The 14783-nt window shown below is 54.2% G+C and overlaps 9 protein-coding genes and 1 non-coding gene across 10 annotated transcripts; 5 read left to right on the top strand and 5 right to left on the bottom strand.

The window, feature by feature from the left end:
* Positions 1 to 72: 72 nt before the first annotated feature.
* ABP1 (Abp1p) lies at positions 73 to 1809 on the top strand (the record flags this gene model as incomplete). Its single annotated transcript, NM_211492.1, has 1 exon — positions 73 to 1809. One exon carries the CDS (start codon positions 73 to 75, stop codon positions 1807 to 1809), a length of 1737 nt encoding a protein of 578 aa, NP_986430.1.
* Positions 1810 to 1900: 91 nt separating this feature from the next.
* Positions 1901 to 2461, bottom strand: AGOS_AGL238W (uncharacterized protein; the record flags this gene model as incomplete). The annotated part of the gene is made up of 1 exon (NM_211491.2): positions 1901 to 2461. One exon carries the CDS (start codon positions 2459 to 2461, stop codon positions 1901 to 1903), a length of 561 nt encoding a protein of 186 aa, NP_986429.2.
* A 168-nt stretch (positions 2462 to 2629) lies between these two features.
* On the top strand, positions 2630 to 3970 carry PET494 (Pet494p; the record flags this gene model as incomplete). Its single annotated transcript, NM_211490.2, has 1 exon — positions 2630 to 3970. One exon carries the CDS (start codon positions 2630 to 2632, stop codon positions 3968 to 3970), a length of 1341 nt encoding a protein of 446 aa, NP_986428.2.
* A 155-nt stretch (positions 3971 to 4125) lies between these two features.
* On the bottom strand, positions 4126 to 6252 carry SUV3 (ATP-dependent RNA helicase SUV3; the record flags this gene model as incomplete). Its single annotated transcript, NM_211489.1, has 1 exon — positions 4126 to 6252. One exon carries the CDS (start codon positions 6250 to 6252, stop codon positions 4126 to 4128), a length of 2127 nt encoding a protein of 708 aa, NP_986427.1.
* Positions 6253 to 6470: 218 nt separating this feature from the next.
* Positions 6471 to 8066, bottom strand: TRM44 (tRNA (uracil) methyltransferase; the record flags this gene model as incomplete). The annotated part of the gene is made up of 1 exon (NM_211488.1): positions 6471 to 8066. One exon carries the CDS (start codon positions 8064 to 8066, stop codon positions 6471 to 6473), a length of 1596 nt encoding a protein of 531 aa, NP_986426.1.
* A 524-nt stretch (positions 8067 to 8590) lies between these two features.
* Positions 8591 to 9549, top strand: PHO85 (cyclin-dependent serine/threonine-protein kinase PHO85; the record flags this gene model as incomplete). The annotated part of the gene is made up of 2 exons (NM_211487.2): positions 8591 to 8607; positions 8661 to 9549. The coding sequence occupies 2 exons, from the start codon at positions 8591 to 8593 to the stop codon at positions 9547 to 9549; spliced, it is 906 nt and encodes a 301-aa protein (NP_986425.2).
* An 84-nt stretch (positions 9550 to 9633) lies between these two features.
* AGOS_AGL243W (uncharacterized protein) lies at positions 9634 to 10623 on the bottom strand (the record flags this gene model as incomplete). Its single annotated transcript, NM_211486.2, has 1 exon — positions 9634 to 10623. The coding sequence occupies one exon, from the start codon at positions 10621 to 10623 to the stop codon at positions 9634 to 9636; it is 990 nt and encodes a 329-aa protein (NP_986424.2).
* Positions 10624 to 11172: 549 nt separating this feature from the next.
* SVL3 (Svl3p) lies at positions 11173 to 13701 on the top strand (the record flags this gene model as incomplete). The annotated part of the gene is made up of 1 exon (NM_211485.1): positions 11173 to 13701. The coding sequence occupies one exon, from the start codon at positions 11173 to 11175 to the stop codon at positions 13699 to 13701; it is 2529 nt and encodes an 842-aa protein (NP_986423.1).
* A 112-nt stretch (positions 13702 to 13813) lies between these two features.
* On the bottom strand, positions 13814 to 13887 carry AGOS_t0174. The gene has a single exon. It is a non-coding gene; the product is annotated as a tRNA-Ile (tRNA).
* Positions 13888 to 14249: 362 nt separating this feature from the next.
* Positions 14250 to 14735, top strand: EGD1 (Egd1p; the record flags this gene model as incomplete). Its single annotated transcript, NM_211484.1, has 1 exon — positions 14250 to 14735. The coding sequence occupies one exon, from the start codon at positions 14250 to 14252 to the stop codon at positions 14733 to 14735; it is 486 nt and encodes a 161-aa protein (NP_986422.1).
* Between the last annotated feature and the right edge of the window lie 48 nt (positions 14736 to 14783).

Raw genomic sequence — 14783 nt, 5'->3', positions numbered from 1 at the left:
GAATCCTGTCCATCGAAACTCACTTTTTACGAGCGACCAGGGCCTAGGATTAAAAGGGGTATTGGCATCGTAATGCACCCTGTCGCACCACTGGAAAGGACAGTGGCACACAGTCAATATACACGAAAATCTCTAGCAATGGCTCTGGAACCGATTGATGTCACGACTCACTCATCTGATATTGAAGCTGCGTACCAGAAGGTGGTGCGGGGGAAGGACTCAGATACCACGTGGTTAATTCTGTCACCTGGCGACAAGCGGGCGTACTCAGCTGCAAAGACGGGTTCTGGGTTCGGGGAGTTCCTCGGATCGTTCGACGAGAGCAAGGTTGAGTTTGGCCTAGCGCGGGTGTCGCCGCCGGGGTCCGATGTTGAAAAGCTGCTGCTCGTGGGGTGGTGCCCGGACTCGGCGCCTCTGAAGACCCGGGCCTCGTTCACGTCGAACTTCGCGGCGGTCGCGGACCGCATTCTGAAGGCCTACCACGTACAGGTGACTGCCCGGGATGAGGACGACCTGAACGAGCGGGAGCTGTTGATGAAGATCAGCAACGCTGCGGGTGCGCGCTACTCAATCCAGCAGGACTCTCACTCTCCGAAGCCGACGAAAACAACAACTGCGCCGCGGCCACGCCCTGGCGATGTGCCCAAGCCCCGTCCGGGGAGCATGCCTGTGGCCTCTTCTGCGCAGAGCACGCCGGCGGCAGCGCCAGCGAAGCCAGCGAAGCCCTCGAAGCCAGCTGCGCCTGCCCGGAAGGTGGAACCTGCAGCGAAAGCCAGCGAAGATGGCTGGGGAGATGAGCCGGAGGTGAAAGAGCGTGACCTAATGAAGGAGCCAGTAAAGCCTACGAAGTCTTCGTGGAAGCCAATCGGGAAGGTAGACCTCCAATCCGTTATCTCTGAAGAAAAGGCCAAGGCCGACCCGCGCCTGGTCAATGCGCTTCCATCGGAAAAGACCGGAAAGAAGCTCAATCCTTCGGACGATATTGCCAAGCTAAAAGCGGAATCCAAGCAAAAACGCGAGTACGAATATGAGCAGGTGCTCAAAGCTAAGGGTTCTGCCTCTCCTTCCCGCGGCTCTCCCGACAAGAAAACGGTCGACGAACACGAGGAGAGTAGCGACTCTGACCAAGACCAGACCTTCCAGGTGGAAGACGCCAAAGCCAAGTTTGAGAAAATGGAGATCTCTGGGGGTCCAACAATTATTAAGCCCAAACCCGCATCCAGACCCGCGCCTGCCGCATCAGAGGAGAAGACTCATATACCGGTTAGCAGCCATAAAAAGTTCGGCATGCCACTTCCGGGCATGCACACTGAAGAGAAGTCTATCGAAAACGACACAGAAGATGACTCTTGGGAGGAAGAAGAAGAAAAGGCTCCAGCCGCTGCGCCATTGCCTCCTCCGCGCAGAGCTGCCGCCCCAGCGCAGCCCAGTCGGGAATCACCTGAGCAATCCAGTCGGGAAACCTCAGAGCAACCTAGCCGGGAAACCCCAGAACTACCTCGCCGGGACACCCCCGAGCCAACTGAGAAGGCGGACGACAAGGCTCCCTCCGGTACCCCGAGCCGCACTGCGTCGCAGCCTCCACCACCGCCAGCACGCAGAGCCGTGGAGGCCAAGAAGGAGCCAGCCGCACCCACTGCCATCGCCGAGTATGACTACGAGGCCGGCGAGGACAATGAACTCACCTTCGAAGAGGGTGACGTAATCGTCAACATTGACTTTGTAGACGACGACTGGTGGCTGGGAGAACTGCAGAAGACCGGCCAGAAAGGCCTCTTCCCAAGCAACTACGTCGAACTACAGCAATAGTATACATAGATGCCATGTTCGCAGTCGCCATTTTACACATCAACAGTCATAACAGGAATATATAGTTCCATTATTGAAATGGTCATGTCCATTATTTCCCCTTGATAATCTGAAAGGACACCTCCTCTATGGACACCTCCTCGCCGGCGTTATCGTCGTAGTCGAACCACTCCCGCTCGCCGTCCTCAAACGTGCACTCCATAGTACTCCCCGAGCTCAACTCCACAACGAATACCGTGTCCGCAGTCTCATACGCCGTCACCTCAAGCCCCCGGCAGTCCATCTTCAGCCATACAGCACTACCTGTGTTAACGTTGCGTAGGCCTAGCTTTTTTCTCTGCATCGCGGCGCGCGCCAACGCCTCAGAACAAGACTCGTCGGCCTCGTTATACAGCTGCTCTTCCGTGCGCTCGAGGATGATAGAGCACTCCTTCCCACAGAATTTGCAAGACATCACAAACGATGCCTCGCTTCTGGCGACGTTCTTGGCATGCTTTTCAAACCGATTAACTCGAATAGGGGCGGGATGGGGCTCTCTGCAGTTGGTGCAGACCACCTGGAAAGTATATTCGGCCGGGGATTCCTCGGAGTCTTTAGGGTATATAGCCTTGATATTATCTGAGAGTCTGGCCGAAACGACGAGATACAGCATATTGTGCAATCTTCCGTTCTTAGTCTTAGCGCCAGCGACAAGAGCTTACAACTTAAATCTAGTGATGAGCTTAATACAGTAGAAAATTTTTCATATCACATCGCCATATAACTGTCAAGACCAAGCTCAGCATCAGATCGCAAAGGCCTAGACTAGTATATCTTGTCGATGTTTACCCTAGGTAGGTATCTACGTCGCCGGCACACTAGCTATGGGTCTTTGCGGATCCAGCGCCTGTCTTACGGGAGGAGCATAGGCCATAAACTGTACCAGTTATCTTCACGACCGAGGCATGTGACGCGCACCCTGTGGAGATACTTCAATGCGCCAGGTAACGTTCTCTTTGTGACCACTAATGTCGTAGCTCTGACAGGCATGTATGCATACTCGAGCCTATGCGCACAGCCCCGGCACACAGAACTCCAGGTCCTGCAGCGAGACCGAGTAGGACGCGATGAGGTGGTGAGGTTAGAGGGCAGCCCAGGGCAGGAACTTGCAGCTCGAGCTAGTGCGGGCACTTTGCGCGATGGTAAGGATATCATTGGGGAGCAACCTTGGGCCCAATACACGGACGTCGGGGAGTGGGCGCATGTGCCGCCGGTCTCCATGGAGAGCCGCACGATGAAAATGTCGCTATTCTATATGTTCTACGCATACTACCTGTACCGCGATGCGGGGCCTTGGCCTAAGGTCCCTCCCAGCAACCCGCAAGCGAACAACACATACTGGCAGCAGACGGTCGACGCACTGAAACGCCGAGTGGATCGCTTGTGCGAGGGGTCGAGCCTTCCCGAGGAGAAACCTCGAGATAGTCCACATGCCGCACTGTTCTATTCCATGTGGAGAGCAGAGTTTATGGGGGTTTTCAGCAACCTCAACCGCGCACAGCAGTTCCACATTCCGAAGCATCTCCGGGTCCATAGCGATCTCCACGCGCTTAGCTACAAGCTGGAACAGAATGGGCTTGACGATATAACGGAGTTCTTGGACTTTTATCGCACCAGGCAGTCCAAAGAAGAGAAGCACCTCCTCCAGATGTGGTTCTTCGATTTTGGGCATCACCTCAATTCGTCATCCAAGGTGGATACTGAGAGACTCTACCGCTCTCTAATAGGCAATTGGTCCACCGACGAGCGTTCTTTTGAACGCCACATGAGAGCATTTCTCTCCCCCGACGATCCCCGGAGGAAAATATACTTCCGGAATCATATTCCAGAAGGTCTTGAGACTGCATCCGTGGATACTGTTCTGAAGCTTCTCGCCCGGTTAAACAAATGCCAGCATATAGATAAGAATGATTATGTCATTAGGCTCATCTCCATCCTACGGAAGAACATCTATTATTCCGAAAGTACAGATTCCATTAGAGTTTATCTCCCAAGTCCTAAGCTGCAGGAACTGACTGGATCCATGGACCTTACGAAGCGCAAAAAGGCCCTTGAGGTGTTATCACGAGATCCGAACACACTCAAGGTTCTTTCGCAACTCTCGCATTCTCCAACTTCTTAATGAGTCACGTATATAATGTAATCATATATGAACTTATCATGAGAAAGTATATTTGGCATTGACGGCAAATATTTTATAATGATATGTACAAGATGTGCTGCCGAGGTTTAAGCATTCGATAATTATACAATTGAATTAAATGACCCCGATATTTATCAGGATTTTTTGTATGGATTTCTCTTTAGGAACTTCAATTTCTCAAAGATGATGTATTCACAGTGATGCTTCAGCGATTTGACCGATTCAAGATCCACGAAATAGTCAGGGTACCGTATTTGTAGCCACATGTAAAGGGTTAATACATGGTGGAGCTCTTCGTATAAATCGAGTTTGAGATCCTCGTCTGTAACTGCCTTCGCATTCAAAAAGTTCAGAGGGATCTTGAAATCAAATATGGATCTAGTTTCCTTCTTCGCCACAGTCTCACAGAAGTTTATGAATGCCTTCTTCGGTATTGGTAAGTCTCTTAGAGGAGCATTACTCAGGGTCATCATATCTTCCAGGGACAGGCCGTCCATGCCTTCAATGAGGTTCATTACCTCGATCCTACTTTCAATATTCGGAAGTATAAACAAGCTGTCGGGATTGGACTTTATATCACGGTCAAAATGTTCCAGAAGGGTGGTGATCTTCATGCCGGGAGGGTATTTTGTCAGTATTTGGGCAAGTATACGGTCAGGTGGCCACAGGACTGCGGAAGGGATGTATTTTACAGGAGCCTTCATACTATTTTGTATCATCTCTAGGGTCTCCATATCTAACGCAGTTACCTTACCCACCGAGCCACCAGCGGCATCGTCTGATTCTCCCGCCACCTTGTATCTCCCTGCCCGTCCGGCAATCTGTTTGGTCTGGGAGTCGGTTAGCGGTATTAGCTCTGCGCCGTTCCATTTCATAGCTGATGTGAATATGACACGTTTTATGGACAGGTTCAGCCCCATGCCAATGGCATCTGATGCAACTAGGATGTCAGCCTCGCCCCTGTTAAACATGGTGGCCTGGTGCACGCGTGTTTCTGGTGGTAGTGAACCATAGATAACGGCCACTTTACATTTCTTAGCCCGTTCAATTTGAAGTTTTAGATCTAATGTTTTACGTTTGGAGAAGGAAACAAGACAGTCGCCCTTCTTCAGTCCGTGAAAGCGCTCAGGCAAGGGTTTGGATTCCACTTCCAGCTTGCCCAGCCTTTGGTATTCATTGATCACTAGCTTGTCGCCGGTCATGGCAACAAGCCGCTGGATGAACGGCAAAACGCTAGGCTCTCCACAGAGATGGAGCTCAGAAGCCTGCACGCCAAGCAGTGCGTTTGTCCATGCCCAGCCTCTCTGTTCGTCTGCAAGCATCTGTATTTCATCCAGGACAACCATATCGAAATACTGATTCAGCGGCACCATCTCCACAGTGCCCGAAGTCAAGCCTGCTCTATTACCCAGAGTGTCTAGGTCATTTATAACCTCCTCTCCCGTCAGCAGGTTGCAGCGGATGTTGTCTTTCTGGAATCGGTCGTATATTTCCCTCGCCAACAATCTTAGTGGGCCAGCGTAGTATCCTCTATCACACTTCTTTAGCTTTTCAAGAGCGTGGTAGGTCTTGCCGGAGTTCGTCGGGCCCAGGTGTACCACGATCGTCCGCCGCAGCTTGCGAGCCTCTGGAAACCACTCTGCAGGGTTCGAGATATCCAACGTACGCTTGCTGAACGACAGAGAGCCCACTCGTTTTGGTAGCACTTCTTCGTGGTACAGAAGTTTAAAATGAGTGTCCAGGATATGCCTCAACTTCATGACCTTCTGCGCTTCTGGCACTTCCAGAATGCCCTCCCACTGCTGCTGCGTCAACCCGTCCACATGCAGCAGCTGCGGCAGCAAGGTAGAAATATGTTTGGGCTGCAGAACATCTGCAACGGTCATCCTGTAGCTCTCCTGGGGGCGGTAGGACTGCAGCTGCTGGACCAGCTCATCCTGCAGTCTAGCCCAGGCCTCTTTCCTCATCGGCTGTTCGGCGGGAGTCTCGCTGCGCAGCGCCTGCCCCTGGAGCCCTCGAATTGCCCGCTCCAATGTGGACTGGAACTTGGCGTCAATGTTATTCTTGGCCAGTTCAGCCAATTTCAGATGCACAGAACGCCTGTCGCACTGGCCGCCGGCCTGTGGAGGATGTTTTATGCTTTTGGCATCAACCAGCCAGTCTTCTCGCCGAAATGGGAGGAGCGGACAGACCCGGGTGCTGGATTTATAGCGGACTATTTGCAGCCTAGATATAGGATATCGCAGCCACCGGCTATGCATGGTCCCTCTATGTCTGATCAGTGGATATCTGGTGATGAGATGAGTACTTGAGTATCAATTTTTTTCATCATGTAGCCAGACAATTCATATAACCTAATCGCCATTTTACTATGTATGTACTCTCAAATATCCATATATACACTGCTTGAGATAGATAGCGTACTTTTAACTCGCTGCAACGGCCTTGGGACGCTGTGTTTCGGTAAGCGTATACCCAACTAGTGTGACTTAGGTGTGCCTTTCAGCAACGCCGTTGCACTTTGAATCCAACCTTCTGCTCCACCATTCTTTAGCACTTCATCATAGACCTGTTGCGTCGGAAACTGGCCCAGCGCGGGATTCTTGTAGCCTATTATTGCCGCATTCCTGGTGCTAGGTATGCGCAGCATCTCCTTCTCGGTCTCCCAGCCAACAGCCTTCGCCAGGTACTCCACGTAGTCGACGAGGCCGGCGTAGGTGCTGTTACCTAGCCTGGTGGCGGACTCGCGGGACGGGCGGTAGCGCACGCGGGCTCCATGGAAGTTGTGTGAACAGCACGGGATGACCATGAACGGCTGGCCCAACAGCGGAATCCAACAGGTCAGCTCATCCGAGTGATTGCCTATGAGAAACGTATTGGGAGGGAATTCTGCAATATTGACCTGCGGTGAGGTGATCAGGTCCGCCGCGGAATATACGATGGTGGCGGGCGCCATCAGTTGAGAGGAGCTGACGTGGACGGGAAAAAAGCCGCCGTTGTGCTCCATGTGCGAGGCCATCTTGCGTATCTCGGGGTGCGGACGCAGCAGCAGGGATGGAATTACCAGCTGCTCTTTGAGGCAGCTGCGCACGTTCTCGGGAAACATGCCCCACGACTTGCGCCGGCGGGCGTCGATGCCTTCGCCCGCGTAGCCCTCCATGAGCAGGATGTAGCACAGCACGCCGTTGCCGCACCCCATGTCGCAGAACCGAAACTTGTCTTCCGCGTGCTGGCCGTAGATCTTGCTCCACAACTCGATTAGAAACGCCGCGATCGCGATGTCCTCGAACACATGCTTGCGGGGGTCCGTGCTCTCTGCCCAGTTGTCGACCAGCCACTGCGAGTACTTTTTCTTGAGTTGTATGTAGCGCTCCTGGAATAGAACCTTGTCCACCACTACGTCGTGCTCCACCCGCTTCGTATACCCATTCATGCAACCTTTCGAGTGCTTCTCCGCCGTCTGGAGGAGGCGCCGCGCCGTGCGCACCGCCCGCTGTCCCTCGTCCGCGAGCGCCGCGCCCTCGCCTGCAAACGGGATGTAGTGCACGGACAGCCGCCCGCCATGCAGAAGGATGCCCACTGCCGCCACCGGCGGAATGTAGAACGGGCAGTCCTCGCGCTCGCTGAAGTGCGGCAAGTACACCACCAGCGCAGTCTCGGACGGCTCGCGCGTGTTCAGCACCAGACACGTCTGGTTGATCAGTGCGTCCTTGTACGGGTTGCGCGGAACCAGGCGCCGCACAAACTCCAGCTTCACCGCCAAGTCAAGCTCCGTGTGCACGCTGCGCGCTGCCACGTCCTCAAGCCCCACCGACAGCATGCCTTCTGCCACGTCCGCCGCGGCGCCGCAATTGCCGTCCCGCACCGCCTCCCCTGTCCGGCAGTCGTACTCCCTTTCCGCCACGATGTCCGCTCTGAGCAGCACCGTTGAGTTTATGTTCGGATGACGTATCACGTTGTCCATCGCCTGTTCAAAGTGCTCCCGCTGGAAGCCCACATCTTCCGCTGTCTGGTAGATACAGACCCATGCTCCTCCCAGGATGCTGCTTTCGCCACCGCAGAACTCGAACGTCATCCTCGCCGCTAGTCTTTAGGTAAGTCATCAAGGCTCATCGCGCGCTGCTGAAATTTTTCACCAGTTTCAATGCATAGTGAAGCCCAGTCCGAGATCTTGCCGGCCGTACACCTGGCCAAAGCGCCGTCCGCTGCAACTGCCGCGACCCGTATAGGCTCCTCTGCTGCTGCGTCGCACATAGCGCGAGTCTTTGCGTGCGCTGGCGGACAGATGTCGCTCCCGTAGCCGTAGCTTATAATGTATTCACCGAGACCCCTGCGGCCCGGCGAACTGCCGCATGCGCAGATGCGGCATCGTGAGCCTCCAGATAGTCTGGCGAATGCGTCCAAGCGATTAGTTGGCCGCAACCTCTACTACGGCTGGGTCTATCACCTGGAACGGATGGGTCCGCGACTGCACCGAAATAAATTGAGCCACTTCGCTGACCGGAAGTTCCTAACGCTGTTGAGGGTGAGGCAAGACACAGGATTCCAGGAGGGCACACACCAACAAGGAGACGCAGCACGAGAGCCACATAGGACCAAATGACTAGCACATCTCAGTATGTATTGCACAGGGCGTGGCCGCGCACGGATGACTAACACGCAGCATCAGATTCAAGCAGCTGGAGCGGCTGGGCAATGGGACATACGCGACTGTGTACAAGGGCCTGAACAAGACGACCGGGCTGTATGTTGCGCTGAAGGAGGTGAAGCTCGACTCAGAAGAGGGCACGCCGTCGACAGCCATACGTGAGATCTCGCTGATGAAGGAGCTGAAGCACGAGAACATCGTGAGGCTGTACGACGTAATACACACGGAGAACAAGCTGACGCTGGTGTTCGAGTTCATGGACAACGACCTGAAGAAGTTCATGGACTCGCGGCTCGACCGGGAGATGCCGCGCGGGCTGGAGCTGTCGCTGGTGAAGTACTTCCAGTGGCAACTGCTGCAGGGCGTGGCGTTCTGCCACGAGAACCGGATCCTGCACCGCGACCTGAAGCCACAGAACTTACTGATCAACAACAAGGGTCAGTTGAAGCTGGGTGACTTCGGGCTGGCGCGCGCGTTCGGCATCCCGGTGAACACATTCAGCAGCGAGGTCGTGACGCTCTGGTACCGTGCGCCGGACGTCCTGATGGGGTCGCGCACATACTGCACGTCTATCGACATCTGGTCGTGTGGCTGCATTCTAGCTGAGATGATCATGGGGAAGGCGCTCTTCCCCGGGACCAACGACGACGAGCAGCTAAAGCTGATCTTCGAGACCATGGGCACGCCGACAGAACAGACGTGGGTCGGCGTCAGCCAGCTGCCCAAGTACAACCCTCAGATACCGCTCTACCCCAACAAGGACATTAAGCAGCTATTGCAGGCTACCACCAAGGAGCAGATCAGCGACGTGCTCGTGAACCTCATCCAGGGCCTCCTCCAGTTGAATCCAAGCATGCGCTTGAGCGCACAACAGGCGCTGAGTCACCCTCTATTCGAGGAGTACCACTGACTCCCTGTCCGCTCTCATAGAGTGTGTAGCGCATCTACTAAACACACAAATATATCTATATTGCATCCAGTGCCATTACGTAGTTCATTCCAGTATGTGAAAGCTCGGTCGCGCGCCCTGGTCGACCAACAGCTGCTTGAGCCGGTCGTCCCTCAGCTCGATCAGGAGCCGCCAAAGCGAATCTTCCGACAGCAGCGCGACGTTGTTCCTATAGAAGCTGTCGATGAACGTTCCTACGAGCGCACGTTTAAGATCATCTAAGCGAGTTCCGGACGCCTTCAGTAGGCGGTCGAGACCAGGAACGCTGTCGATGAAAAGACAATGTAGAAGCTCTAGGAGCGGGTCGACGCTGGCAAACCGTGCCTGTGGCAGACGCGACAGTTTAAGCACGAGATTCACGGCGTGCATAAAGTGATCTGCGTCGTGCCGCCCGCCGCTCTCATAGAAAAACCACTGCATGATGCGTTCTGCTAGGCACTCCGGCTGCAGCACCGAAAAGAAGCGATGCAGCTTCTCCAGGAACTCGGACGCCGCAGGCAGCCGCCCGGCCGTGCGGCCGCCGAAGAACAGCTCTGGCCGCGCGTAGAACACCGCCGGATAGTCTTCGACGGGCCTCCCATCCGCGTCCAGCTCCACCGCGGCGGTAGCACGCCCGGCCTCGCACGCGCGCTGCCACGCGCGCAGCGCGGCAGGCCCCATCACGCCGGCCACGGCATCCAGCTCCTCCGGGTGCGCGGCCAGATGCGCGAGCCGCGCGCGGCTCTTGAACACCTCCGCGGCGAGCACCCGCACTCGCCGCCCGCTGCCCGTGTGCGCGCTGTGCACGTAGTGCGCGCCGATGTACACCCTGACTAGCCCCGCCGTCGGCCGCAGGACTGCCCACAGTGTCCTGCTGCACTCAGCCAGTGCGGCATTCCCGCTAAGCACGAAAATGTACTGCAACAATTCTGCAGGAAGATCCTCTAACCGCGCCGCCCGGGCCACTTGTGCGCGCTTGCGAGGCGGATAATATACCACCGTGTTCTCATACCGTCGCAGCCGTTTCGTCGCATATCCTGCCAGCACATAGCCCATCGTCCCCCCTGTGCTCCTTACACTGTCCTAGAACACACAACCGACCTCTGACACTAGACAGCGATCCCCAGCACACTCTTCGCCCGGCGTCTGGCTCGGCACTCCTCTCTGCAATGCACCTCTTCCTCGAGCAGGCCTATAATTGCCTACTTTCAAAAATGGATTATGGTACCTCTCGACCAGCTCCGGGTAACTCTCTCGACCAGCATAACTCAGACATCTAAGAAAGGGAAACAGATCTGTTCGGATTCTCGACTTTTTCCATTCTGGCAGACGGTTTGGGACGATTAATTGATATTTCAAGTTGCGCTATAAAGTAGGCTTTTTCTAGCTGTAAAGGAGACGTAAAAGAATTCTTCACTGCTCATTTCAAACAGCTGTAAAAATATACCACTGGTGGCGGTTGCGAGGTTTATTAGCTCCAAGGACAGTATAGGACTGCCTGTATTTAAGATTTTTATTTTAGGTTTGCTCTAATCTACACTCGCTTAGCAGGCCACACTAGAGCACGAGCATCCGGCGGCACAAGCGGAATATACCAAGGCAGGGATGTCTCAGCTAAAGGTACTGACAGTCGGGGAGAATCCCAACGTGCTTCTGTACACATGGAGGCTGCAGGAGGCGAAGGCAGTGGAGCTGTGGCACGTGAGCGGGCACCGCGTGGGCGGGAAGTTCGGGATCAGCACGCAGCTGTACGGCGAGGCGTCGTTCAGTGTGCAGCGGCACTACGAGACACTGGACGCGCTGAAGCAGGCGGTGGGGCAGGGCGCGTTCGACATGGTGATACTGAGCGCGCCGTCGCTGCAGGAGATGTCGTCGCTGGCGTACCAGCTGAACACGCTCGTGGACGCGACGACCAAGATCTTTGTGGAGAGCTCGGGCTTCGTGCTGCTGGAACCGTTCGTCAAGATGTCGGTGGAGTTTGCAGACCTGCAGGTGCTTTCGATCGTAAGCGATTACGACATCCGGCAGACGGGGGAGACGACGTTCGAGCAGTTCAACGCGCGCGAGCGGCAGACGATATACATCGGCAAGTCTGGGGTGAAAGGCAAAAACACAGCGACGCGATACAGTAAGGACGTGGCGTCGTTGCTGGAGACGTTCCAGTCGTTCTTCCGGAAGTTGTTCTCGCGGGACGCGATAGACATATGCAACTGCTCGTATGTGGAGTTTCTCTCGCAGCAATGGCGGCTTGCGATCCCCCAGATATGCTTCGACCCGTTGCTCATTCTGATGGAGGAACTCCGGCCCCAGCAGCTCCAGGAACATATACTGGCCAAGCCACTGATTTCCGGATTTGTCACCGAAATCATCACGGTGTCCCGCAGCATGGGCGCCAAGTTGCTCTATCCATTTGACAGTGAGAACGATCTCTTCAACCACTGGGTCACTATTAACAATCAAGATCTCCCGAAAATGGTATACCATTTCATGCAGAGGACGGCTTCGCTGGACATTGACATGCTATTGCTGCAGCCGATCCTGCTTGCGGACGACCACGGTATTAAGACGCCGTACCTAGAATTTCTATATTCGATGATGTGCCAGTTCCAGAAGATAAACAACGGTCACTCTCGCTGGTTCACAAGGGTGAGCGCAGCCAGTCAGATGCAGATCAACATTCAAAACGTTACCGCGGAACGCGATGCCCTGAACACGGAATTGGAATTACTAAAGCAGTATATGGTTGAGAAAGAAAACACCATGAATGAGGCGCAAAGGAGCCAAGAGCAATTGTTTTTAGCACAGGTGGGCGAGTTGAAGTCTGAAGTTGCGCGGCTCAAGGATGATTTAGGCCTGGAGAAAAGAAAGAACACAGAGCTTCTGATGGACTTACAGCGTTCAAAAGTAAATAAAACACCAGCAGCTAACCCGCCACCTATGGCTCCTCCTCCGCGTGCCCAATCCCCTGTTATTCCTCCGCCGAAATCTGTGTACGAGCAGCATGATAGCGACGGTGGGACCCCAGATATGGCCGATATTCAGGAATTTGCCATGTACGGAATAACCTATGATGACGAACCTGAAAAGAAAGACACTCCACCAAGCGGGGCGAATAATGAAGCTCAGCCAGATGAAGCGAATAATGAAGCTCATCCAGATGGTCAAGGTTCTCCCAGCATGTCGGCATTCTCGCAACGGGACCGCGACCCACGGAGCCGCGATCTGGATCAGCAGCGGAGAGGGTATCCGCCCGGCGTGCCTTACCAAGGCCATCCAGGCATGCCGCCGCAAATGATGTACAATGGATCTTCCAAGCCACACATGTACCCTCCAGCTGCCATGAAAGCGGCAAGGGCTGCGGCTATGGTCAACTATAGGCCCGTGGCCAACAACTCCCGGGCAAATAGCCTTGTTGACCCCTACCCTCCTCCGCAGTTGGGACAAGCAGCTTCCGCTTATCCACAGACATTCAAAAAGACTGATAGAAAGAACAGGCAGAGCCACATGCCTAGTTTACGCAATGCATCGAGTACGGGTTTTGACGACTTCTCCGTGCCTCAAGGCGTCCCTCATGGTATGCCAAGGATCCATCAGCGCGGCTACGGAAATCCTGCCCATAGAATGACTCTCCAAACCCCTCTGAACTATCAGCAAAAGCTCAACAGCATGCACGGGTCGCATGCCCAGCAAAAACAGATCCAGCGTCAGATAAGCGCTGCCAGCGCACTCGATGACGGGAATACCATCACCGCAATGGTCCAGCATTTGATGCCCAAGAAGAAAGACCAGCCACCGCAGCAACAGGGACCCTATGGCTCTCCGCCAAACTCTGGCAACAGCTCCACGTACGGCGGCAGCCCTGCTGCCACCGCGCCGTCTGCATCCGTAAATGCTCCCGCCGCCGATGACGGCCAAAACGCTGTGCCACAGCCGCACAGCGCCCCTGCGCTATCCGCTAACGGTAACACAGCCCCTATGTCGGGAAACTCGGTTAGCCTTAGTAATGGCTCATCAGCAGGGCCCGGTTTGTCACAACAGTCAAACTCTCTGGACTGGAAGCAGACACCGCCAAGCAGTGGCGGAAGCGTAACCGAAAGAAAGCCAAAGCTCGCTCTATTCGCTAAGAAAAAATAATATCATGCGACCTATCATTTACACATATTCTAACGTTCCACCTGTGTAGTGTACTCATTTAATTAATTCATTAGTGCTGCCACTGCTGCAGACATGTGGCAAGAGGCAAAAATGGTTCCTAGCGGGATCGAACCGCTGATCCCCGCGTTATTAGCACGGTGCCTTAACCAACTGGGCCAAGGAACCAATCTTTGTGGGCTTCTTATTAGGTTCCCCTACATAGCGATATTGGATCACGTGGCTATCCTAAATACACGGATACCCAAGCATTGCCGTGCAGCTAAGTGACTAAAGGCTATAGAGGCTAATATGCAAGCAAGACGTGCACATACTTTCAGGCGTGAGTATTCGCTATGTACACGCAAGATTTTTATGGAAAATTTTTCGCTCCTGTCTTCTCGAGAACTTATTGTCGAACAGATTCATCATCTGCTCGAGAAAATCGGCATTGGAAAAATCCACGCTCCATTCTATCTTTTAATTAAAGCAAGGTAAGCTTCTAATTGGCCGTTTTTAATCCCCTAGAAGTATAAACATCAATAGTCGCTATGCCAATCGATCAGGAGAAGCTAGCTAAGTTGCAGAAGCTTTCGGCAAACAACAAGGTCGGTGGTACCCGTAGAAAGCTAGCTAAGAAGTCGGGGACGGCTTCCGCCAACAAGGATGACAGCAAGTTGCAGGCGCAATTGGCTAAGTTGAAGGCGGTGACCATGGACCAAGTTGAGGAGGCCAACTTCTTCAAGGACGACGGCAGCGTGCTACACTTCAACAAGGTTGGTGTGCAGGTTGCGCCCCAGCACAACACGTCCGTGTTCTACGGTATCCCACAGGAGAAGTCCCTACAAGATCTCTTCCCTTCGATCATCCCTCAGTTGGGTTCTGAGTCCATCGATGCGTTGACGCAGTTGGCCACACAGTTGCAGAACGCACAGGCTGCAGCTCCAGCAACCGAGGGCCATGAGGCAGGCGAGAAGAAGGACAACGACATCCCAGAGTTGATTGAGGGCCAGTCTTTCGACGCGGATGTTGAATAAGTGCGCTGTGCGAGGACTGTGTTCTCGCCGCCCATCTCAGAATTTGTC

The sequence above is a fragment of the Eremothecium gossypii genome, chromosome VII, assembly GCF_000091025.4.
Source record: "Eremothecium gossypii ATCC 10895 chromosome VII, complete sequence".
Taxonomy (NCBI): domain Eukaryota; kingdom Fungi; phylum Ascomycota; class Saccharomycetes; order Saccharomycetales; family Saccharomycetaceae; genus Eremothecium; species Eremothecium gossypii.
The sequence above is the reverse complement of the archived record's forward strand: the minus strand, read 5'-3'. Positions and strand labels throughout refer to the sequence as shown.